The sequence below is a fragment of the Mycosarcoma maydis genome, chromosome 1, assembly GCF_000328475.2.
Source record: "Mycosarcoma maydis chromosome 1, whole genome shotgun sequence".
Lineage (NCBI taxonomy): Eukaryota > Fungi > Basidiomycota > Ustilaginomycetes > Ustilaginales > Mycosarcoma > Mycosarcoma maydis.
The window spans coordinates 1,470,972-1,493,724 of NC_026478.1; the positions used below are offsets into that span (position 1 = coordinate 1,470,972).

The 22,753-nt window shown below is 52.9% G+C and overlaps 8 protein-coding genes across 8 annotated transcripts; 3 read left to right on the top strand and 5 right to left on the bottom strand.

The window, feature by feature from the left end:
- Nucleotides 1-377: 377 nt before the first annotated feature.
- UMAG_11434 (uncharacterized protein) lies at nucleotides 378-3,157 on the bottom strand (the record flags this gene model as incomplete). Its single annotated transcript, XM_011388459.1, has 2 exons — nucleotides 378-2,667; nucleotides 2,772-3,157. 2 exons carry the CDS (start codon nucleotides 3,155-3,157, stop codon nucleotides 378-380), a joined length of 2,676 nt encoding a protein of 891 aa, XP_011386761.1.
- Nucleotides 3,158-6,192: 3,035 nt separating this feature from the next.
- Nucleotides 6,193-7,389, bottom strand: UMAG_00510 (putative intra-mitochondrial sorting protein; the record flags this gene model as incomplete). Its single annotated transcript, XM_011388054.1, has 1 exon — nucleotides 6,193-7,389. One exon carries the CDS (start codon nucleotides 7,387-7,389, stop codon nucleotides 6,193-6,195), a length of 1,197 nt encoding a protein of 398 aa, XP_011386356.1.
- An 867-nt stretch (nucleotides 7,390-8,256) lies between these two features.
- UMAG_12105 (putative proteasome core particle subunit beta 3) lies at nucleotides 8,257-9,164 on the top strand (the record flags this gene model as incomplete). Its single annotated transcript, XM_011388530.1, has 4 exons — nucleotides 8,257-8,552; nucleotides 8,667-8,841; nucleotides 8,935-9,029; nucleotides 9,116-9,164. 4 exons carry the CDS (start codon nucleotides 8,257-8,259, stop codon nucleotides 9,162-9,164), a joined length of 615 nt encoding a protein of 204 aa, XP_011386832.1.
- Nucleotides 9,165-9,475: 311 nt separating this feature from the next.
- UMAG_00512 (putative NADH-ubiquinone oxidoreductase) lies at nucleotides 9,476-10,268 on the bottom strand (the record flags this gene model as incomplete). The annotated part of the gene is made up of 3 exons (XM_011388055.1): nucleotides 9,476-9,659; nucleotides 9,750-9,900; nucleotides 10,046-10,268. The coding sequence occupies 3 exons, from the start codon at nucleotides 10,266-10,268 to the stop codon at nucleotides 9,476-9,478; spliced, it is 558 nt and encodes a 185-aa protein (XP_011386357.1).
- Nucleotides 10,269-10,819: 551 nt separating this feature from the next.
- Nucleotides 10,820-15,538, top strand: UMAG_00513 (uncharacterized protein; the record flags this gene model as incomplete). The annotated part of the gene is made up of 1 exon (XM_011388056.1): nucleotides 10,820-15,538. One exon carries the CDS (start codon nucleotides 10,820-10,822, stop codon nucleotides 15,536-15,538), a length of 4,719 nt encoding a protein of 1,572 aa, XP_011386358.1.
- A 153-nt stretch (nucleotides 15,539-15,691) lies between these two features.
- On the bottom strand, nucleotides 15,692-16,651 carry UMAG_11435 (uncharacterized protein; the record flags this gene model as incomplete). The annotated part of the gene is made up of 1 exon (XM_011388460.1): nucleotides 15,692-16,651. One exon carries the CDS (start codon nucleotides 16,649-16,651, stop codon nucleotides 15,692-15,694), a length of 960 nt encoding a protein of 319 aa, XP_011386762.1.
- A 940-nt stretch (nucleotides 16,652-17,591) lies between these two features.
- UMAG_00515 (uncharacterized protein) lies at nucleotides 17,592-18,671 on the top strand (the record flags this gene model as incomplete). Its single annotated transcript, XM_011388057.1, has 1 exon — nucleotides 17,592-18,671. The coding sequence occupies one exon, from the start codon at nucleotides 17,592-17,594 to the stop codon at nucleotides 18,669-18,671; it is 1,080 nt and encodes a 359-aa protein (XP_011386359.1).
- Nucleotides 18,672-18,874: 203 nt separating this feature from the next.
- UMAG_00516 (uncharacterized protein) lies at nucleotides 18,875-22,108 on the bottom strand (the record flags this gene model as incomplete). Its single annotated transcript, XM_011388058.1, has 1 exon — nucleotides 18,875-22,108. One exon carries the CDS (start codon nucleotides 22,106-22,108, stop codon nucleotides 18,875-18,877), a length of 3,234 nt encoding a protein of 1,077 aa, XP_011386360.1.
- Nucleotides 22,109-22,753: the final 645 nt, after the last annotated feature.

The window sequence follows — 22,753 nt, forward strand, 5'->3', positions numbered from 1 at the left end:
TTATTGTATCCCAACGTGGATCGATGCGAATTCAATTCCAGATTCATGATTTGACAGACTCAATAAGACCGCGAGATTTTAAAGTCGATCACGATGCGATTTGTATTGCCTCTTACAATCCGTTAATTTTTTCTTTGGTCCACCTTGTCCGATGAACGACGTAACATTTTAGTGTGTTGCCTACTCACGACTCCCTTCATGCTTGGTGTGCTTGCTGCCTCCACCCACGAATCGTGATTGATCTTAGGTACAGACGGACCTAATCGCCTTTCAAGACAGACACGTTCACAGATTTACCGCTGCCAGCTGAACTCGCGTGCCTCACAATTCTGTGACTAGCATAACAATAGATTACAAGAAGCACAAAGCAGGGCAGTTCACGTACGTTCAGATATTGCACGCGACGCCATACGTAATCGCATCTCGGCGTCCTCTTTCATCAGCACCGGGTCCGGATGGCCGCTGTCCCAAACCAGCGGGGCTGTCCACGGCGAAGTCGAAGTCATAGCGATTCCCAAGCCGACCTCATTCTTGCTGCGGTTCTTAGCTGACTGAGACCGTGGCCGCGGGTGCAAGGGATGTAGCACGAATTCTTGTCCATCAAGAGTCACCAAGGGCTCATGAGAGTGAGGGCTTAGCGAGCTGTTCGAATCGTGCCCGTTGCTCTGGGCTCTTCGTACCAGCGGTTTCGCCGAAGATGGTGTTGAGGGTGTCCATATCGTGACTGGTGTAGCAGGACTTTGTGTCCAGTCGCTTTCGACATGGGAGCAGCCGGGCGTCGAAAAGGCGCCATCGATTGAATAGAGAGCAAAATCGTGATGCGGCGACAAGGCGGACCTAGACGGCGAGGCATAGATTGCTCTAGGCGGACGCTCAACTTGGTAGTGTTCTTCCACTGCCGGATGTTCCACGATCGTGCTGACCGTTTGCTCTACCAACACGCCTGTCTTGTTGCCCTTGCTTGGCGGGCTCGTGACTGTACCTCGTAGCGAGCGCTGCCTTTGTGACTCGTTCAGGGACCTCGAGAATATCGTTGTAGCCTGCAGGTCGGGCGTAGAGCTTGACATAGTAGCTTTGCGCAAAGTCAATGGCCGACTATTTGGACTGTAGGCGTTCGACTCTACATTCGGAGATTGTTGCTCGCCGTCGAGTTCGGCATAGGCATACAACGACGTCCGTCCGACTCCAGAGAGAGATCCAGCACGGCTGCTCCTACGGCGCGATCGCACCTGCTCTAGCCCGATTTCCTGGCTGTGCTGATGTGACAGCATCGATGCAGCCCACGTCTTTGCGTCGCTCAAGCGTTTCGCTGACAACCTCCGTGTGAATGCGTCATTGGTGCGCGACAGGCTGAAGTGCCGACTGCGGCTTCCACTGGAGCGGCTGTGAGTGGCCGCACTGATGTTGGACAGCACGGGCTCATATGTGCGGCTAAGGATGGCCAAGATGATGATGCTCGCCAGAACGACGGTGACCCAACACACGACGAGAAGTGCAACCTCGAGAGCCGAGGCGAAGTCGTTGGCTTCCCAAGCCGAATACCACGTTGTGGTGAGCTTGCCACAAAAGATGGCAAAGAACAGCATGCACAGCATCAAGCCGACAAATTGAACGACAAAGTTCATGTAGAACTTTTCCAGGTAGCGTTTGTGCGAGTTTTGCGTTTCCGACACTGATGGAGCTGGTCGCTCGAAAGCCGACGGACGAACAGAAGGAAAGAAGGTGTGAGAAGGCAGGTCTTCGTTCTCAAGTTCTTGCTGTGTGAAATACATCGAGCGCGTTTGTTCTTGAGCATTGTCATCCTGATTCGATGCGATTATGTGCATGTCGCCTACCAATTTGCCATTGCAAGGACCCTGGTGGCACGCAGACCATTGGAGATTGGAATCGCCAGATACCAGCGTAGTATTGCCTGATACGGCCGAGGAGGTGGAGAGGGAGCGAGGCGGCGCTTGCACGGATAGCATACGCTCGCCGTTTGCAGGACTGATCGCGTGCTTTTCGATATCGCCTTCGTGCTGATCCAAATCGCTTCCAACGACAATATTGGGGTAAGCATTGGTTGGGCTGCGCACATGAGCAGACTCGCCATTGCGAACAGAGAATGATTCGCTAAAGGTGCGATTCTGCTTGAACGACTTGAGCGTTGTAAGCTGTTTGCGCAACGTGGCGACAAGTGAGCCGCCTGCTAGACAGTGGCATATGAACAAGCCGCAGACCCATGCTTCCCAGACTGTCATGCAGATGGAGAGTAAGTAGGCCGCGTCCAGCACCTCGAACCAGATTTGCTGCGCGTCGAGCAGCATGTCGCGCGACAGGACGTCGCCGGGTTGTACAGATGCCGACCAGCGTTGATGGTGATCGAAAGCCCAGCTGTAACGCTTCTGTGCAAGCACGACAGGAACGACGACACTGACGACCTGGATCACTGGGATTGAAAACACAAAGACGTTGACAGCGGTGGGCGTTATGCCCATCCGAAGCGCCAGACTATGAGGCTTGCCAGGTTGCGGCGAGACGAAGCTAAGGGCGTTTGGACGTGCATAAACAACACCGACGGTGGTGCACCAGGCGCCCAGTATGAGAGGAAGCCACGTCAAGCCGATCCAGAGAATGATGTGCTTTGGCGATTGCTGATTCTGAAACCACGCAACAACTTCCCAGCATCTGGGATCAAAAAAAAAGAAGCCAAGCAAATCCAGAGAGAAAGAGAGTTACAACGTCAGCGTGAGTGTACGCAGGTTTGAGAATGGGAGACGACATGCACTTACAAGGCGATGAGAAGGATTGCAAACATGCTCTCGATGGCAACAAAGGAGGTAACAGCGTTGGGCACAACGAGTGTACCGTTACTACGTCTAACCAGACGAAAAAGCCAGAATGACCTTTCCCAAACTCTTCGAAGGATGATAAGAAAGATCCAGATGCCGACGATTGCAGTGAGGACCGACAAGACCTTGAGCTGCACGAACGTACTGTTGCGAAGATGTGGATAGAAGAGCCTCTCGACAAATTGCTTTAACGAGGCGACGGGATCTTGATCCCGGGTAAAGTCCGGGAACCAAGCGCGGCCAGCCTCATCGCGGACGGTGGAGAAGAGGCTCGTGGGCGGTGGTGGTGGCAAATTGAATTGGTTGTTGAGTATGGAGTAGGACATGGTGGCTATACGGAGCCCATAACGACCTGACCAAGACACAGGATCTTGTTGCTTGAACGCGTGAATGACAGCGAGAAGGAGTGAATCTCGACCGAGATCAGCAGGCTAACAATGCTTGACAATGGTCGTTTAGGTCGATGCCGCTGCAAGAACACCAATGGTTGCTCATGTCACACCCCATTTGAGAGCTGGGAGCTTGGAAAGGGGAGAGGGGGTCCAAGAGGGCTTCAAGAAAGCCTAGAAAGGCGTAATGTTGCTGGGGTAACGGACCTTAGAGGCATATACCAAAGCCACGTCTACCTGTCACATGTGTTGTGAGAGGAAGGTCGCTTGGCATCGCAGCCGTTGAGAAACACCAACGTCCAAGCGAGTCAGGTAGGGTACTGAGCAAACCATCTGGTTTGAGGGTGAGAGCGAGGGGGCATGAGGAGAGTAGCTTGTTGGCACCTTGCCGCGCGTTGATGCAAATGAGGTTCGCTCGTTACATTGTCAAGGCCTCGAAGTGGTCCTGACTGCATTACAGCGGATCGAGGTTGTCGCCTGGATTCTTTGCAAGAAGATGGAGACTGTTGGGACGCGACAGAAAAAAAAGGGCCACCACTGCCGCCATTCTGATCGTGGCAGGCGCAGTCTCTGTGGCGAACGAGTACAGGCATGAGGGTGCACCAGGAAGAGCGGATGCTATCCCTCCTCTGGGTCCTCTGGGTCCTCTGGGTCCTCTGGGGAGGGTGTCGTTGCAATTCATGCAAAAGAGAGCGGGGCAAGGTGATTGGTGGCTCGATAGGCGGGCCAAAAGGCATTTGCTCGTTTAAGAACGAAGAGGAAATAGGCGAGACCCAAATCGTGAATCGTTGAGGCGTAAAAAGCGACACGGCGCATCACATCACGGCCATCAGCGGCCCGACAACCGAGAGCGCCAAAGGTCATGTAACGCATGCATCTAGGCATCTTGCTCAAGCACGCTTGCGTTCTGCGTTGTTCGATCCTTCGAATGTACTGCAATCGTGAATCTTCTCACGGCTGTATGCTTGTCGAGTGGGGTTGAGCCGACGCCCGTCCGGTGCAGTCGAACAAGCAAGCCACCCATTCCTGGTCGAACTGTGTTTCTGACGCTGCTAAGCGAGCATGTTGAGTGTGAGTGCTATCTGCCAACAAAGTATATGCCGTCGGAAATGAAAATCACAAATCGTGAATCACGAATGTCCACTCACGACTGAGTTACGAGTATCGTAAGGCGTGAGGCTTTTGTTTCTGCCCTGGCTTGGCTTGTACTGTATATATTAAAGTTGACAGGAGAGGAGCAGCAAATCGTGACGACGTCGGTCTGCTGGGCACAACAAACAAAGCACAAAGGTTGTCGTGTGGCGTGTGCCGTGTGTCCCTCTCCATCCTCGCCCTTGGATCTTTTCTGATAATTTTACTCGCAGCAATCCTCGTCTTATGGCAATGCCTTCTCTCAAATATCAACATACGAAGCTTGGACAGAGCTTCAAACCCATTTACGCTGTCACAGCCAGACGAGTCTAACTGAAAGCTGGATAGGATCGGATCAGATGGGCACGGAAAGGGTCCAATGAGCTTTGCATTCTCCCTCTGCGCGCAAACGATAAGCCGAAAAAGTTGATTGCTAGAGTGCAGCTTTGCAACTCTCCAACAATGCCTTACAAAGGCGTCCTCAAGGCATTGCAAGCAAGACAGCAGAGGAGCAAAGATGATGTTGTCATGATCCGGGTTCGTTTGTGGCAATGTGGGTCTAACTGACACTCGACTACATAGAAGTTTCTTGCTAACTAATCGTTTTGAGGCAACGGCGAAAAATACACAACACAGCCAAAGTTAGTCGATTCGGGACACGTTGATGGACACGACCAGGGAGGCAAAAGCTCGGTCGCATGGAGAAGCTTGCAGATCCTGTCTTGCGTTGCCGATACATGCACAAGCATCGTTCGCAGGCTCGTGCGCTCGCTCGCATAGACATCTTGGAGCCATCCAGCTTCTGTTCCCACGCCAATGAAAGTCGCTAAAGCGAATCTGTGTCTTCGTTGGCGTCTATGACGAGCCGAGTCGGCTAGACGTGGTGATTGATCGCCGTATTCCGCAATGTGTTTCCATGTCGCGCACCCTTGCCGTGTTCTGGGGAATCGAGTAGGAAGACAGGGACGAGCACTTTAATAGCTGCGTCCAAGTCCCGTTCACATGGACAGGCGTACTTTGGGTCATCTACGCTTATCTGATCTGTGGAATCCAGCTGATGCTCCGGACTCTGGATTCATCCTTTCAGTGCCATCTTGCAATGGCGCTACCTCCAAAAGATCAAGACATGGTCAAAAGCCGCTGCATGGCTTCTCACAATTCTGCTTGCATGTCTCAGATTTCAGACAAAGGCGGAGTTGAGATGCACCAAACACATAAGCGTTTGCCAAGCTAAAGTCCAGGTCTTGATTTCTGTAATTCTGAGCTCGCATTGGTGACTGACATCAAAGTCATTCACAAATCGTGAATCTCGTTTCGTGGTAGAAAGTGAAGTTAGGTGTGAACATGGGACAACGGCATTGAAGACCAAATTTCTTCGCCTCACACACTTTGACATCGGCACCGCCTGCCATGCCGATAGCGCGCATGATTCATGAATGAAGCCCGCCGGCTGTGATCCACGCTAACTTGCTCATGCGCAGCAGTCCAGCCTCTCACAAGCCACAAAAATTTCGTGTTGCCGCCTGCTTTCATTGCGTGCCGTAGAGCAGGGCTCTCGATTGCACCTCAAAAGTCGCACCAGATTCGAATATACTGCAACCCATTCGGCGAATGCACCATCTCGTAAAATTACAAAGTTCTGACAAGGCTAGTTTGCTTGAACCATTTCTGTCGAGGAGCTGGCATCGCAGCTCGTGTGCTGCACAAGTAGTTCATGTCTATTCAGCTATCATAGCGTGTCCTTCACCTCTGGAGGGTCTTGCTTGGCGCATGTTGTGAGTGATGTTCGAAATCTGACCTGGTTCGAAAAGCCACTCAACCAACGCAGGTCGGATCCATCTTCAATCCAGAGGCTCTTCGTCCACGGCCATAGGTGCTCCTCTTGACCCATTGACTGGCGTCGCCGCAGAATCGACCACGAAAAAGTCTGAGTTGCGGAGCGGCCTTGACTCGATCTTGGCAGCAGGCGAAGCAGCTGCTACGAGATCGCCTTCAGAAGGAGTGAGGGTGCCATTCGGTGTACCATCGATGTTTGCTTTTCCGTTCAATGCTGCACCAGCAGTTGCGAGGCGCCTACGCTCGGCTACCGACTCACGACCCTGCTTGCTGCGAAGGAACTCACGCACGGGTCTCATCGCTGCATTTCTGCAAAGCTCCTTGAGATCGCTTCCACTGTACCCTTCAGTGCGCTTGACCAGCTCGGCCATCTTGAAGCTGGGATCGAGTGTCGTTGCCGACAGCATCAGCGAGAGAATCTTTTCTCTCTGCGCGGCACTAGGCAATGAGACAGCGTATCGTTTTGGTAATCGACGAAGGATGGCCGAGTCTATGTCATTGGGTCGGTTGGTGGCACCTAGCACCATGATGCGGTCTGTTGAAGACGTCAGACCATCCCACAATGTCATGAATTCGGCCTTCATCATACCGGTCACCTCGTGGTCGCCGGTAGCTCGCTCGCGCAGAAAACTATCAATCTCATCGATAAAGATGATCGAGGGTTGCAACTTTCGTGCCAAGCTGAATAGAGCAGCTACGAGCTTGTTGGATTCGCCGAACCACTTGTTGGTGAGGGTCGATACGTGCATATTGATGAAGGTGGCTCCGCTCTCCTTTGCTAGCGCCTTTGCCAGCATTGTCTTACCCGTTCCGGGAGGTCCGTAAAGCAAGACACCTTTGGGCGCCCCGAGCAGACCGCTCGCGTTGGCAAAGAGCTCTGGGTAGCACAGCGGAGCGATGACGCTTTCTTGCAAGGAAGAGATGATTCCATCCAGGCCTCCGATGGATGCAAAGTCGACTGGAATGTCCTCTGGTAGGATGAGCTCGGCGGAGATCTGCTCCTCATATTCGTTGAGCTGCAACTCCTTGCCGCGAAGTCCAAGCTTGCCCAGCTTAGCGTCGGCAACCTTTTTCGAGTTCTGTCGCTTTTGTCGATTTGGATCAAGAGACGACATGACATATTTGAACGCATAGTAGAACGCGACCTGACTTATGGCAAAGACTGCCACGTCGGTCATCATCTTGCGAGTGACCTCCTTCATGCCGGCTCTGATGTGATAAGCAGGGTGAATTAGGATCGAAGTAAGTTGGCCTGAAAATGGGTGCTGGAGGTTGACGGAATCGCTTTTCCCTACTGATACCAACTTTGTCTTTCGGAGCGAGTCGAACTTCGTGGAGACTATGGGCAAGAGATGAGTGTAAAGAAGAACGCAGCATCAATCGTGATTCGGGAACGCGGATGATAGTGACAGGGATCGGCTATTTCTTCAGGGCAGATTTTCGCCGCTTTCAACATTCACGATTCACGATTCGTGATTCACGACTCTCCTAGTTGCCTGGAACAAGCACGAAGCACAGGATGAGCTGGAAAGGCGCAGCTCAGCAAATGCGTGATGCGTGATGCGTGATTCGTGATTCCCGTATGCCGCGTGCGATTTGTTCTGCTTTGTTAGAGCCAAAATTGAACATTTACTCGTCAGAAAACACGAAAAGGTGAACTCCGTGCTCAGCAAAAGTCACAGAGTGGAGCTGAAAAGCAGCAAACAAGACACGAGTGAGAAGGTCGATCACCAGAGGTAGTGGAGCAACGGCGAATACGCACGCTTGGACGCGCAAGGACCCTCTCCCTAAGCTCGTATACGCATGCTTCGTGACATTCCCGATCATTGATGTTGGGCAAGGCTTGACTTTTCAACACCCTCTCACCATTCCTACATCATCCTCTTCATACTTACACTCGAAGCCGACATTGGTCTCGTAAACATACGATAAACTTCACCTTCCATCGCATCGCTCGCTCGTTTCACGACGATTTGACCCTCTCGAATAGGTCGAGTGGTTTCCATCTTCTGCAACAATTTTCTCATCGCGGTTTGTGACACGCAGCTCACAATTTACAACAGCTCATAATGAGTATTATGGAATACAATGGAGGCAGTGTGGTGGCAGCCAAGGGCAAGAACTGCGTCGTCATCGCATCAGATCTTCGACTCGGCCAGCAGGCAATGACGGTCGCTTGCAACTTTGACAAGGTTTTCCGTGTTACCGAAAAGACGTACGTTGGCCTGCCAGGCTTGGCATCCGACGTTGCGACGCTCAAAGAGCGCTTTCGATACCGTGTCAACATGTACAAGATGAAGGAAGAACGAGACATCGAACCAGAGATTTTTGCCAATCTCGTCAGCTCCACCCTTTACGAGCGAAGGTAAGCTTGCTTTGATTCTTGACCCAAGCAGCCCACAATACGTCCCTTGACTGTTATTGACACATAGCCTCTCGACCTACTTGATTGCCTCGGATAAATGTTTGACCCGCCCAGATTTGGACCGTACTTTATCGAGCCAGTTATTGCCGGTATCAACTCAAAAGACGAACCATTCATCGCGGCATCGGATGTGGTGGGATGCCTCAATTTTGCAAAGGACTTCGTAGTCAGTGGTACAGCATCCGACAAACTCTTCGGTATGGCAGAGGGCCTCTGGGAGCCGGATCTGGTAAGTCCCTGGTCATCCATTCAAGTGCGCGGGCAGACAGAGAAGCTAACCTTCGTCCATGAATGCCTTCTCTTCTCCGTTTCTCATCTATAGGGACCAGAGGAGCTCTTTGAGACAGTGTCGCAGATCCTCCTCGGTGCGCTCGAGCGTGACGCATTATCAGGATGGGGTGCCGTAGTCAGGATTATGTGAGTATTGGAGACGCAGATGGCCCGCTTTGCTCGTTCAAACTACATCGACTGACCTTGTCTTTTACTATTCCGCGCCCAAACAGCACTCCTGACAAGGTAATCGAAAGGACGCTCAAGGCGAGGATGGATTGAAATGGATTCGCTCGGTCAGCAGATCCGGCATCGTCCAGAATCGCTTTTCATGTACTTGTCCCGCTTCGCAATGATACTACCTCAGCACACTGAACGGGTCGTTTTGCGAAATAGCAGCCTCGCGTCCAGATCCAAAATGTTGCGTGTACAACGATGTCTGAATGTGACGTTTCGAAGCGCACATCTCCGGGCGGATGAACTACAAAGCAAAGCACCACAAACTTGCAGCCATCACGCCCTCGGCATATCGGCAGACGAACAATGAAGCATAGGAAACGGACGCATTCATCTTGCGAGTCAGAACATGCTCTCTACTTTGTGTGGTGGATCCTGAGCTTGCCGGGAATATGATTGTAGTTAGCAGCGTAGCTCTTGGGTGGGATACGGGCCACCTTGGGCTCTGTGACGTGGTAGTCCCAGCCCTGCTTCTCGCAAAAGTGGATTGCGTCCTCCTTGGAGCGGAACTTGAGCGAAGTGCCCTGCATGTAGTCGCCCCTGTGCATCGAAAAACCAGCGATAACATCGGGCATAGGTTGTCAGTAAGATTCTGAACGTAATTGTCTTGTTGCTAAACATCCTACTTACGAAGAGGCCCATCCCATCAAAGGGTTCTCCCATCGTGCGGAGCCTTGGAGGATATCAAAGTCGACACGCCAAACCTTGGTACCAGCCTTACCGGACGAGTTGGCAGTCTTGGTAGGGCGGAAGATTCGGACAGAACGCTGGTGCAGCTCCTCTACAGACATCAACCAGAGGTGAAGAACATTATAAATGGGTATCAGCGTTGTACAGTCCTAGCCAAATGATACTGTCTCTTCCGTCAGAACATCTACGGATCCGGACGACACCGCTATGACTAGGCAAATCGTCGCGATACGTACCAGGTGCGCTGCTGACGAGGTCAGCGGTGACCGCTTGCTCGTGACGCTTCAGCTGCTCGGCAGCAAGATCTCGGCCCTGGTTGTCGGTGCGCTGAGCGGGCGCTGGCGAGGTGTTGGGTTGAGCTGTGTTGCGAAGCACCGACGAGGTGTTCATCCATCGTGTGCTCGAAGATGCAGAGGTGGCGACACGGAATGCCTGGGTTGACTGGCGAAGAAGCGACATACTGTGTGTATATGTGCGAGAAGGGCAGGGGTTGATCCACGGTGGTGATGCAGATGGAAGGCTAGATACCAACGATGACGAGCAAGCAAGGCTTGATTCACACAGTCGAATTGGCACCACGACAAACCGATTCAGGTTGATTATCAATCGTGAATCTCGCTGACGTTTTTCGGTTCCGCCTCAACGGTATAACATACACAATATTTTTCACGTTTCACGTATCGTGTTTTTAGTTCGTGGTTTAAACTTTTAAATGCAAGTTAATATGAAATTTTGAAAGAAAAGTCGTGGACATGCTCTCCACCTTCTCGCCGACTCCCGAGACTTTAAGCAAACTTTTGGCTTAGAACAAACTTACTTCGTTCTCGACCACAAGCAGCTGTCCATAATTGATACTCGCAGCATCAGCTCCCAAACCTCAACGGATGGACTCCAGCGTAGCAGCAACATCTTTTTTCAGCGCCTTTTGATCTGTTCAACTGGCTAGTTCCTGCTAAATCAGTCTTCGTTGCTGTCGAGACCATACTTTGAGTGGTGAGGTTGCATTCAAGATGGCCTCACAGCAACACTCCACGGACGAGCGGCAGATGCACAAGCAGCGTATTAGACCTCGATTTATCGATCTGGCCGAGCTCGATGATGACTTTTCTGGCGATGACGGGTCCCTTGAGTCAGCGAGTCGCAGAGCTGCATTGGGTTCGGTCGGTGATTGGCCCCCAGCTGCAACGGTGATCCGGAAGAAACCTCCGACCATCGCCTCTTCTAACAAAGCAGAGGTACCTGCTTCGGGAACAAAACTAGCGTCGGCCCTGAAAAGGCCCACTGTTGAGGATGTCCAGAATTTGCAGAGTTCTAGAAGCGTTGATTCACGATCCAATACCAACGCGTCCAAGCAAGGGGAGGCTCGACCACAGCCAAGGACCGTAAGTTTCACTCCGGAGACACAAGATGCCGCAGAGAGAGCAACAGAGCTTCCGGGGTCACGCAAGGCAACTTTGAATCTTGCAGGATCGATCATAGGCAGTATTCAGGAGCGACCAGCAGGGGAAAGAAGGACACGGTCTAACGGGGCGACACGGTCCAAACCCTCCGGCTCTCGCTTCGTCGTCAGGAGAAGGATGGATGAAGATCTACAGAAGCATGAAGAGCAGCGAAAACAGAGGCTCCAACAGGAAGTAACACCTGAAGGACAAGAGCCCGGGACCGGCTTCCCTGAAGTTTCCCACCGCGATCAAATCACACCCATCCTTCCGCGGAACGAAAGCAAGACTCGCCAGCATCATTTCACCGAAGACATCGAAGCAGTCGAAGCACCACAACGCGACGCTGCTGCCACAAGCACAGCATTGGCTGCGTCTCGTATCGCTCCAACGCCTGAGCGCACCACCGAAGGGCCCCTTGTCGAAGATGAGGAATGGCTAGACGAGGATGGCAAGCCCATGTCGGCCTTCAGAAAGTCGCGCTTGCTTCGGCAAGGGCTCAGACCTCCATCTTTTCGGTCAAGATCAAGTCATGGATCAAGCTCGCAGCAGAGTCAGCGAGATGTGCCATCCTCCCAACCCGATCCAACAAGAGATCCTGGTGGAGGGGCCGATATCGATGCCATCAGCGCTGTGCTTTCGGATGTATCACGAGAAAACTACCAGAAAGTGCGCCAGATGAGTGCAGCCGAGGTATCAGAGGAGCTTCGTAGTCTCGAAAGCCTCTTTGGCAAAGATGTCCTGGAGGCTTTGCGCAATCGTAAGAATACCAGCACCCCTCAGGACAGCGATCACGTTGCATCGAGCGCCACACAGCCAGATGGAATCTCTGTAAAGTCGACTTCGAATGACGTGACGGGCCCGTCCGTTTCGGAGGAGGACAAGGAAGGCCCGCTTGCTATTAAGCGTCAGTATTTCCCTGCTGAGCCTGAAGGGCCAAATCCCTCGCTAGAGTGGATGATGCCACAGCAATCGCAACTGTCAGTGTCTACAGATCTGCGTTTTGACTTCTCCGGAAAACCAATGCAACGAGAACTTCAGACCGACGACACGTATCTCTCCGGCCTGCATCACCATGGCGACGACCAAGAGGCTCCAGGATACACCTTCGCAGAGCTCCTGCATCTTTCACGAAGCACCGTCGCAGCACAGCGTCAACTTGCACTCAATGTTCTTGGACGAGTTTGTGAACACCATCCGGCTTTTGGCGATAACAAGCATCCTGGGGGCGTAGCCGCCACTAACTTGCTAAACGAACATGCTTTGCTGCTTCGAGCAAGAATCATCTCGATATCCCGTTGGCTTCTCGGCGACCGGCACTTCACCGTAAGAGCCGCTGCTCTGAGGTGTCTGGCCAGTGCGGTGAGATCACTGCCTTCCGGTGTCCTGATCCCTCTTGGCTCTGCTCAAGAACTCGATTTTGGCAGATTGGTTGGTGCAAGTCAAAGCGATGCCGATGGAAAAGATAGCCGCGACGTGGCAAGCGAAATCGAAAAAGGCATTCAAAGAGACTGGGCTAACGTGATTCTCGAATCCGACATCGTCAGCCTGTTCCTCGACAGGATAGACAGCGTGATCACATCGACTTGGGAAGCAGAGCTTGCGGTGGAGCTGCTGTTCCGCATAGCATCTTGCTCCGCGTCTCATGCAATGCGGGTGTTCGAGGCCGATCCGAGAAAGTTGTGCGACTTTGTCATTTATCTCGGTCTCAAGGTTGCTTGGCCGCCAGCTCCAATTGAGAGCCCCTTGCTCGGAGGGGCGCGTCAAAGACCGAACTCGCTGCCCTCGGTAATAGCCGTGCGCCTGTTGCATCAGGGGATTCTCAGTGACCGCAAGATCGCAGAGTCAATCGTCTTGAGTGGTAGCGTCGAGCACCTCTTGCGTTTTGTAGTGACGCCTCCATGGAAAGTCGAAGAGGACTGGGTGTCCGATGATGAAGCAGGCGATGCGATCGTCGTAACAGGGTACCAGATCTTTGACGAGGTGCTTCAGCTGTTCGTTTCGTTGGCATCATACGGTCTCTTCGCATCGGTTGTCGCACGAACATGGGATCTATGGCAAGCTAGCAGCTCTTGGGCTGTCAAGCAGCTGCTGCACAATAATCAGTCAGAAGGAGACATCTCGAAGAAGGTCTGGATAAACGAAGCGAGAGACATAGCGGCACAGCGCATCTTTGAGATTCTCGCCGCATGGACACACTGTGCCATGGACCCTCACGAGCTGATGACTGCACACGACATTACGTGGACGCAAGTACGAGACTGGATAGAACCAATCAAGGACGCCGCCCAGGAACTGGCTACGACCACCACAGCCCGACCATCAGATCAGGGACCTGCTTTCGGAGCTCTGTGCACGTACATTGATGCCTGGGTTCGATGCGCTATTAGCAAAGAACCTAAGATTCTCGACAAATATGTCGAGTCGTGTCAAACCATTCTCTCACACTCCCATCGACCCATCCAGCAACACTTTCTCAACTCTATCACGCTACTTCCATCGGCACCAACGCAAACAATGGCGCTGGATGAGGCAGAGCAAGCTTGCTGCGCCTGTCACAGATTTTTGAACGTCACCAGGACAATGGTACGCGCCGATCGGATAAAATTTGGCCCATCAGCGGACGAACCAGCACTACCAGAGGAGACACGCGATGTTATGTTGCAAGAGAGTCTAGCCTTGATCTCGAGCGTCTCCGTGTGGCAAACGTTGCAAAGCCTCGAGTCTCGAGCGTCGGGTCGGCATGTCTACCAGCAAAAGTTCTCTGACTTTATTGCTGCGGCTATGACCACGATATCTGGTTCTCGTTTCGACGTTACATTTGAGCTTGCCGCAAGCAGCCGTCTTGACGAGCGTTATGCGAGTCGTGTTGCCGAGGTTGTACTGCGTGCCACGGAAGCACTCACCGAGACAGCGACTGCTCTTATTCTTCGACCCTTCCTCTTAGAAAGCATTTCAGGCGCCAACCGTCTGCCGGAAGCAGGTCAGACCGAGGCCGTGGGATACAACGCTTTGCCTTTGTCACAAGTTCAGTCCTTGTTCAACCCAAGCATGGCTCACAATTCAAACAAAGACACTAAGCCTGCTGAAAACCTGCAGGATGCAGGCAGCGATGACGAGGAGGACGAAAAGGACATCGATCCAATTACAGGCTTTAAGTTATGGAAATGCCCAGCAAGTGGCTTGCCTCTCCGCGCTGACTGGCCTTTGCTGATACTTGATGACCTCCTGCACAGCGCTAACACTGCTGTATTCAATCGTCCCGATAATCTGGACGAGGACTGGAAGCCAAGCGAGATGGAGATGGTGCGCGCATCGCTTCGACTCGCCGTTGCTGTTTTCCGAGCTATGCTCCAGCGATCGAAGCAGCCAAGCATCGGCAGGAGTATTGAAGCGGCGAATGATGCAGCGATTCAAGAAACTCAAGCCATGCTCAGCAGTCTTCCCAGCCCAGAGCAGATCCTACTTGGCGTTTCGAAGGTGTTTATGCTAGAACAAGGCCAATCAGACACCTTTACCGATAAGACTGTCGCAGGGGTTGCTCTGCAGAAGCAGAGCGGAATGATCACTGGCCGCGATCTCTTCCGCGACCCTGGTATCTCTTCCGAACTGACCTCGCTCCTGGACATCGTCGATGAGCTCGTCGAGCTACGCCAACAGCACCCCCATCGCACATTGATGAGCACAGTGACGCTCGACGCGTGGACAAATAACACCTACGGCAGCAGTGTATCGTTCTACCAATTCTTTACCAATCTCGTCGGGCTTTGGGACTCGGTATCATTCGGAGACATCAACTTTGCACGCACAGTCATGACGATCGCCAATGCGGGGTGCGGTGGTGTCTTTGAAGGCGATCACGGTGTCGCGGTGGACTTTCGTCGGTTGTTGTGGAACGACTACAGCGACGGATTACGCAGTATGCCTTCGACCACAGTGGCCAACTGGCTGCTCAGCTGGACTGACAAAGATCAAGATATGCTGGAGCATTATTGCCGATATCTCGCAAGTGCAGCGGAAGGGAAGACGGCGAGACAGTCGATGGCATGGCAGATTGCGGTTAATCATGTTGGTGCTGCCATCGAATTGTTGGACCATCGGCAGGCGAACGGTGCAGCTCAGTCAAAGAGGGTGGAGACTATTCTAAGATCATTGTTGGTTGCCAAGGGCGAACCCTTGCTGCGGGAGATATTCGAAGCCAGGGTCAAAGCTTCAACGGGTATTAATGTAGCAGATGACCATCTGGAGCGCCTCGTTTCAAAGCTTCAAGTCTCAGCGGAAGAGCAGTGACGAATCTGTGCAATCAAACTGGATTGCCGTATTTTAAAGATACAAGTACAACAGGCGCTTTGAAAGTGATACGCAACTCGTGACTCATGCGACTGTGCTTGAAACAGCTCTGCGCTACGCAGTTGCAAGAGAAGAACTCGCGGATCCAGCTCTTCAGACAGCCGCTGTGCCCTTAGGCTTTGCTTTTCCCTTTCCCCCACCCTTGCTTCCGCCGACTCCACCTTTAGACTTGCCTTTACCAGCCTTGCCCGATTTTGACGCTTGTGTATCGTCCTCATCTACATCGAGACCTTCCAGGCTGGCATTCTGCGACGATCCGTCCATGTTCGACGTCGGTGGAGGCAAGTTATCGGTTTGCATAGCGCCAGCGCGCTCCGCGGCCTCTTCGACGCCTCCAACACGTCTCGCTTCGGTTACGACCTTGTCGGCATACAGGAGTTGTTCCATACGTCCCAGCTTCTTGGCTTCGACGTCTTTGCGTAGTGCATGTCGGAAGTCTTCCAGCTTGACACGCAGTCGATGTGGTGCTCTTGGTGGTAGCGTTTGTGGCATGGCTTCGGCGCCATCCAACAGACCATTAGGGTCTTGCGATGATAGATGTTGCTCGAGCGTAGCACCAAATGCGCTCGAGCTGTTTGATATCGAGCTAGTTCCAAGGCCGAGCGAATACGGGCTTGGACGAGCTCGGCAGCAGAGATCAGTAATAAAGTCTACGGTCATCTCCTCCATTAGCATCACCGAGTCTGGGTCAGGATTGGGCGAGTCCCCGTACGCGTACATCAGGTTGCGCAAATCGCGCGCAAATAGATTCCGATGGTTGAAGGGACGTCGGCCCCGGACTTGTGCTACAGCTGCTGCGGGTAGTCCTGCTGTTGACGAGGACGACGATGGCAGAACACCAGATGAAAGGGCAAGAGCTGGATGGATGAACGGTACAGCTCCAGGATCATGCGTCTGTGTTGCCTTGGCTCCTCTTGCTGGTTGCACTGACGATCGACCCGGCCCTGCTGTTGCAAGTGGACCGCTTGTTGTTCCGGACTGAGGATGGAGCGATGATCCTTGCCTTTGGCGAGCGCCTCCGCGCTGCGCGGAGCGTGAGGGTGTCGGGGGCATCTCGACGCAGCCAAAGCGGCCCAGCGGAAAGCGGTCGAGGAGATTCGCTAACTGCAGGTATCAAAATGATTGCATGCTAGATTCTTAACGAGATGACCGAAGCGACACACGGAGATTTGGCGGAGAGGCTGGATCGAGCCTGGAGGAGCGTAGAGAAGTCACGGTTAATGCACAGGTGCGTTGATGCCCCTTGAGCCTGCCAATACGAGGCTTCCGGTTCGGAACTCGGTCATGTTATCTCTTGCCTTCATTCGGACGGGAAATGTTTTCAGGCCAACCTGTAAGGTTAGCTGTGGTTATTTGTTTTATAATTTTAATAATAAACATTTGTGATTCACGATTGGGAGCTTGAATTAACTTAGGCGTAGCTACATACACGATAGCACAGAAGGAACAAGATATCCGCGCATGGTACTCACGACTGCACATGTGATCTTCTGTTTTCTCCGCACTTTGCTGGACCGCGTCGGGCAAAAATACGCTGAACCTCAGAAAACCTGCGTAAACGTCCTGTGCAGTACTGCGGTTTAGCGACATGGTGCTAAGTTAGCCTCAGTCACAGTCACGAGTTCTGAGTGTTCTTTAACCTCGTTTCTGTACTCTCAGTTCAATCTTAGGTCCAAGCTTTTGCACGGTTCGCCCGCTGAACTACTTTCCGTACACCATCTTCTTTACAGTCCGATTCAGGGCTGACCCGCCGACTTGCTCCGGCCATTCAAACTTGGCGCTACGCTCCTTGAAGATCACTGCCAGGTGCACACCTTTATCGCGTCAGCCATGCTGCTCTGAAAGCGACACGCATTGCACTTACTGACACCAAGGCAATCAGCGCGCACGCATCGTCACTTCGATCGCAGACATTCCGAGCCTCACGTATTGGGAGTGCAACTTCAACGAAGAAACTTTATCGACAAGCCGCGGTTGGCTACGACCAGACATCATGAGTACACCCGGTAATGTAGCCATCATTCCGGAACGTCCCGCCGAGAATGGTTACTGGAAGAACGAATGGCAGCATGTTGCCGACGAGCTAATCAACATGCTTTTGACGCTACGTCAAGATACCGAGGGTGGCTGGGAGGATCGAGGCACTACCAAAGGCTGCGAAATTGCCATCTATCCACGTAAACCCGACGATGCCTTTTCTGTCATGCCCATGTTTCGCGGCAAGACGCATGCAGCCGGCTTGACGCCGCTCGAAGTGTTCACAGGCATACGTATGACTGGCTTCCGCATGATGTGGGATACTCGCGTCCAATCGGCCCACATCATGCGTTCCTTTTCCATGCACGAATTCCTCTTCTACCTCGTATGGCGTGGCATTGGTCCCATCTACAAGCCAAGGGACATTTGCGGTATCCAGGCACTACGATGTTGGGATGCGGCTGGAAACCTGCAGAGAATTCCAGACTTTACCACCAACAGCTTGCTCCTAGGCTACCAGAGTCTAGACGAGGTCCCGGGCGTTCCAGCGGAAGTCGAGGGGTGCGTCAGAGCCAAGGTCTTTAAAGCCGCTTTCTACCTCGAGAGTCGCGACGGTGGCTGTGACATCACCTACATCGGGCACGTTGACCTCGCAACTGCAATCCCGCACTATATCTTGACCACGCTTCATAGCGAACTGCCAAAGTGCACCTTGCGCCTCAGGGATATGCTCATTACCTTTGGCGTGCCTCCTGTGCTCATCGACCGGCAAGGCAGGATTGCACTCCAATACCTTTCCTGCAATCCGGAATCACGGCAAGTATCGCTCCATGCGACTATCATGCAACCAGGCACTGTGCACCTCTATCTAGATTATAACAAGATGTTTACTCAAGGTGTTATCATCAGCAACGTATTGGGCTCAGCAGCTGCCGCCGTATCCGTGAGGGAGCATTTTGGCACCGAAGACGGGCTCGAAAGACGTATGCTGGCGCTCGATCTCATGCCCGAAGGCGTCAGTGGGGAGTTCAGGCTGATTATCGATGCCGCGGATAAGGAAGGACCCGAGTCGGGTACGGGACCAGGGTGGTGGTGATGTGGCCGTAAATCGTGAATGTCTGCTATCTCAAAGGAATAACTATGGCTTTTTGTAATCTCAGGAACGCACTTAATTGTCGAGCAGTTTGCCAATGGAGCAACGTGTGAACAAAGAGTCGCTTGAGTGAAAGGAACATTTGATGGGCGAAGCATACTACCTGGAGATGCTGTGTCACGATGGCAAGGCAACGGTCGCACCCCTCAACCACGTCTTGCCTTCCTCTCCTTCCTCTTCTTACCAATCACGTGGCCATGAGCAAACCCTTTGGGTTTATTCTTCTCCGCTTCGATTTTCCTTGCAGCTTGAGCCTGTCTCCTCTTCTCTTCGGCGTCCTGCTGTTTGGCAACTGCATCCTGCTCTTCTCTAACTTTGCGGCGTTCACCAGACTCCTTCATGGCCTTGAGCTTGTCAGCTCTCTTTTTAGTGGTGACGACATTTTCGATGGCGAATTCGATCATGAGCATTCCGCCGCGTTCTTTTCCCTCGCTTGCTTCTCCCGCTTCGCTGAGTTCGGTCGCTTTGGCTCTTAGCCTTTGTCGTCTCGTCGCGAGTTCGGCGATCTCTTCTTTGAGCTGATCCGCTTCGGTACCTGCCTTCATCTGCTCGAGCGTTTGAGTCTTGGTGTGGATTTGAGTGGCGATACGATCCACCTGCTGAGAGAGGTCGTCCTTCCACCATTCGGCGAGCAACTTGCCAACGCTTTTGTTGGCATTGGCCCATCGAATTACCTTGAGTGCATCGTTGAAGCTCTTCATTTCGAGGAATCCGTATCCTTTGGATTTGCCCAAACCGGTCAGTGCTTCGATGCGATCGTGTTGTCGAACAATCTTTGATTGGACGACGGATGTGGGTCGTTCGCCTGGTTTCCGTTTACGGTTCTCTGCCGAGGCCGAGAGCGTGCGATCAGCTTTTTCATCCGCATCGAGGTCCTGGCGTGTGCCAGCGCGCACTTCGGCAGAAAATGTTTTGATAGCATGAATCGCGAGTCTTTTAAGCATGCGGTCCGAGACGAAGAGCGGCAGTGATCGAATAGACAGTCGAGTCTTGCTTACAAAGAGCGATGGATTGGCGCCCATCTGCGCCTTTCGCACTTGGAACGATTGCAAACGCTTCTCCACTTCGCTAGGCGCCAATTTTGCAGCAAAATCAGAGTTAGGAAAGGGAACGCCTTCACGCAACAACCAAGTGTTTCGTTTGTCGCCCTTCTCGCGTTCCTTTCGACCACTGGTCTCCAATCGTGATGCTTCGTCACGCGCAACGGCAGCAATGACGTTGAGCACTCGTCCGTGCAGGTTCAAGCTCGCGGTGAGTGGCGCTGCTGGATCAGCTGTGAGGACGGACGGCATTGCGAACGGGTTCTTTTGGTTCGCCACCGATGCCGCCGAAGATGAGCCGGAGACGCCCGACTCTCTCTCGATAATTTTGGCCTGGGCGAGAGCGGCGTCGGCAGACGAGGCTTGCCAGAAACAAACAAATCCGGTTCCTTTGCTACGGTTGGTCGTCTTGTCCATGGTGATCTTTGCATAGCGCAGCGGTCCAAAGCTTCGGAAGAGGTTGCGAAGCTCTTCTTCAGTAGCTTGGTAGGGGAGGTTTCGGACGAAAAGAGTGGTGCCTTCCTCTGGTGCGGGAAGCTGAGGTCGTGAAGCAAGTTTGTCATCGTCTCCGTCGTCATTGTCTTCGCTAGCTGCATTGTCATTCTTGATGTCGGCATCGTCTTCACTTTCAGGTTCGTCGGCTTTTGCTTCGTAGTCCTTTTTGCTGAGTGCCCAGTCGACAGCGACGGCTCGTTCAGGCTGCGCGTTGGCGCGGACGCGGTCGAGCGCGGCTTTTGCGAAACGACGTCCTCGAGAGCCAAGCGCGGCTTTGTAGGCGGCACGCTCCGCTGCACCGTGCTGAATCGTCTTGCCGTTGACGGCTTCGATGGCGCGGGCGGCGTCGTTGCGTGAGACCATCCAGACGAATGCGAAACCACGACCTTTCTCAGGAGCTGCTTTCGATACAGTGGGCTTCGATGCAGCACCGGTAGAAGCGGGTGCGACGGAAGCTTCAAAGTCATCATCGTCATCGGTCTTCACGACAACATCTGCAGGAGCAGGAGCGGCAGTGGCAGCGGCAGCAGCAGCGTCGTTGGCGTTTTCCGAAAGAGAGACATTGCCATCGGATGCTTGTGGATCTTCATCTTGCTCTTGATTGACTGCAACGTCCTCTGTGTAGGGTTTGCTTCCACCTTGGCTATCGTCGTCGCTGGCTTTGTCCTCATCCTCGTCGTCTTGTGCGTCATCGTCAGCATCCGACTCGTTGTCATCCGAGGCAGCGTCATCGCTCTCGTCGTCTGCTTCACTTTCATCACCGTCAGAGTCTACAGATGAGCCTGCCCCTTGGCCTTTGGCAGCCGGAGCATCTGCCTCAGCAATGTTTGCCTTTGCCTTGATCTTGGGAATGGTAATCTCGTAAACCGGACCGAAAGGCAAAAAGATAGATCGAAGATCGGCCTCGTTGACGTCAAAGGGAAGATTGCGGATGATCAGCCTGCTCGACTTGTCAATCTCCGAAAGCAATACGGGCATGGAACCCTTTCCGCTGTTCTTCTCAACATCCTGGCGCATCTTTTCCCTCTTTGCTAGTGTCTCTGGGCGCATATGGGCGGCGATCTTTGAGGCATTGTCGGCGCGCTTCTTGAGGATGGCACTGATCTGTACACCCTTAAAGACGTGGGCATGAAGTTTCTCGACGGCGGTCATGGCGTGGTTGGGTGTGCGGAAGATGACGTGTGCGACATCGTTGGGGTTGGGAGAGGAGGTACATGGGTAGATGACGTTGTCGACATCGCCAATCTTTCGTGCTCGCTTGTAGATCTGCTTTGAATCAGGTGCGGGTGTGCAACCAGCAAGGCCGGAAAGGATAATGGTGCGAACCGCATCAGCGTCTTTCTCCTGGACTGGACCTTTAGCGCGAGGTGGCTTGGTTGATTCGGTGCGCGGTCGCTTCAAGGCTGAAGGCGAGCCTGGGTCGGCCTTGGTGGTGAGGCGCTTGGTGCCGGTTGGGTCCTTTTGATCGGCGAACGTGATTTGAATCTTTCTGCTGCCACCGTCCAGCGACTTTCCTTGGAGTTGTTCGAGAGCGGTGGTGGCATCCTCGGGGATGGCAAAGGTGACATAACCGACACCCTTGGACTTCTTTGTGGCCTGGTCGGTGACAACAAACGCTCGTTTCAAGGGGCCAATTTCACTGAACATAGTCTGCAAGTCGGTTGTCGTGGCGGTGTAGGGCAGTCTCGAGACAAAGAGTGTCGCATTGACCTTGCTCTTTGTGTTCTTCTTGTTGGAAGAGTCAGTCGAGGTTGCTGCAGCCGCAGCTGGCAGTGCCTCGGACGAGGAGGCAGCCACCGGCTCTGCAGCAGAGTCTTCCTGCTCGAAATACCTCTTGGGCGCCATTTTGACGGGTAGATATGAAGTTTGATATGGCAACCACGCAGTGCATGTGGTAGTAGCGATCGTAGCGAAGAGCTTTTGGCCGTTGAAGCTGGCAAGGGTCTGCGCTAGGTTTTTTCTTGGCCTCAAACCTCAAAAATTTCTGAGAAACTTCCGCCTTCGTGCTTGTTGCTAGCAGCAGCGAAACAGCACTTTTTCCTCTCCTGTTCCGTTTTTCAGGAGAGCATGGAGTGCGACTCCCGAGAATCACGAATCACGAATCGTGGATCCCTTTTTGGAAACAGGCCGTGGCTGTTGTAGAGATGTAACAGTACAGAAATTTGTGATCGTCAGCGCGGTTGCTGTCGTGGCCTCCTTCTCGGTAAAGTGCCGATCCGAGTTGGGGACAGCATTCATGATTCATGATTATGGTCCGTACGCCAAGACAAGACTCATACAGGCACCTCTCCGTCCCACACTACCACCACCTCTTCTACTCTCAGCATCCGACTTGAAACAAAGTATCGTGGCTTGGGGCATGATACTTTTGCCGCGCAGTCTGGCTCTTCCACGTCTGCTTCGTGACAAGGCTTGCACTCTGGCATCTCATCGATCTCTCGTTTTGCCCGCAACCTCCTCGGTTCGCAAGACCTCTTCTTCTCGATACCG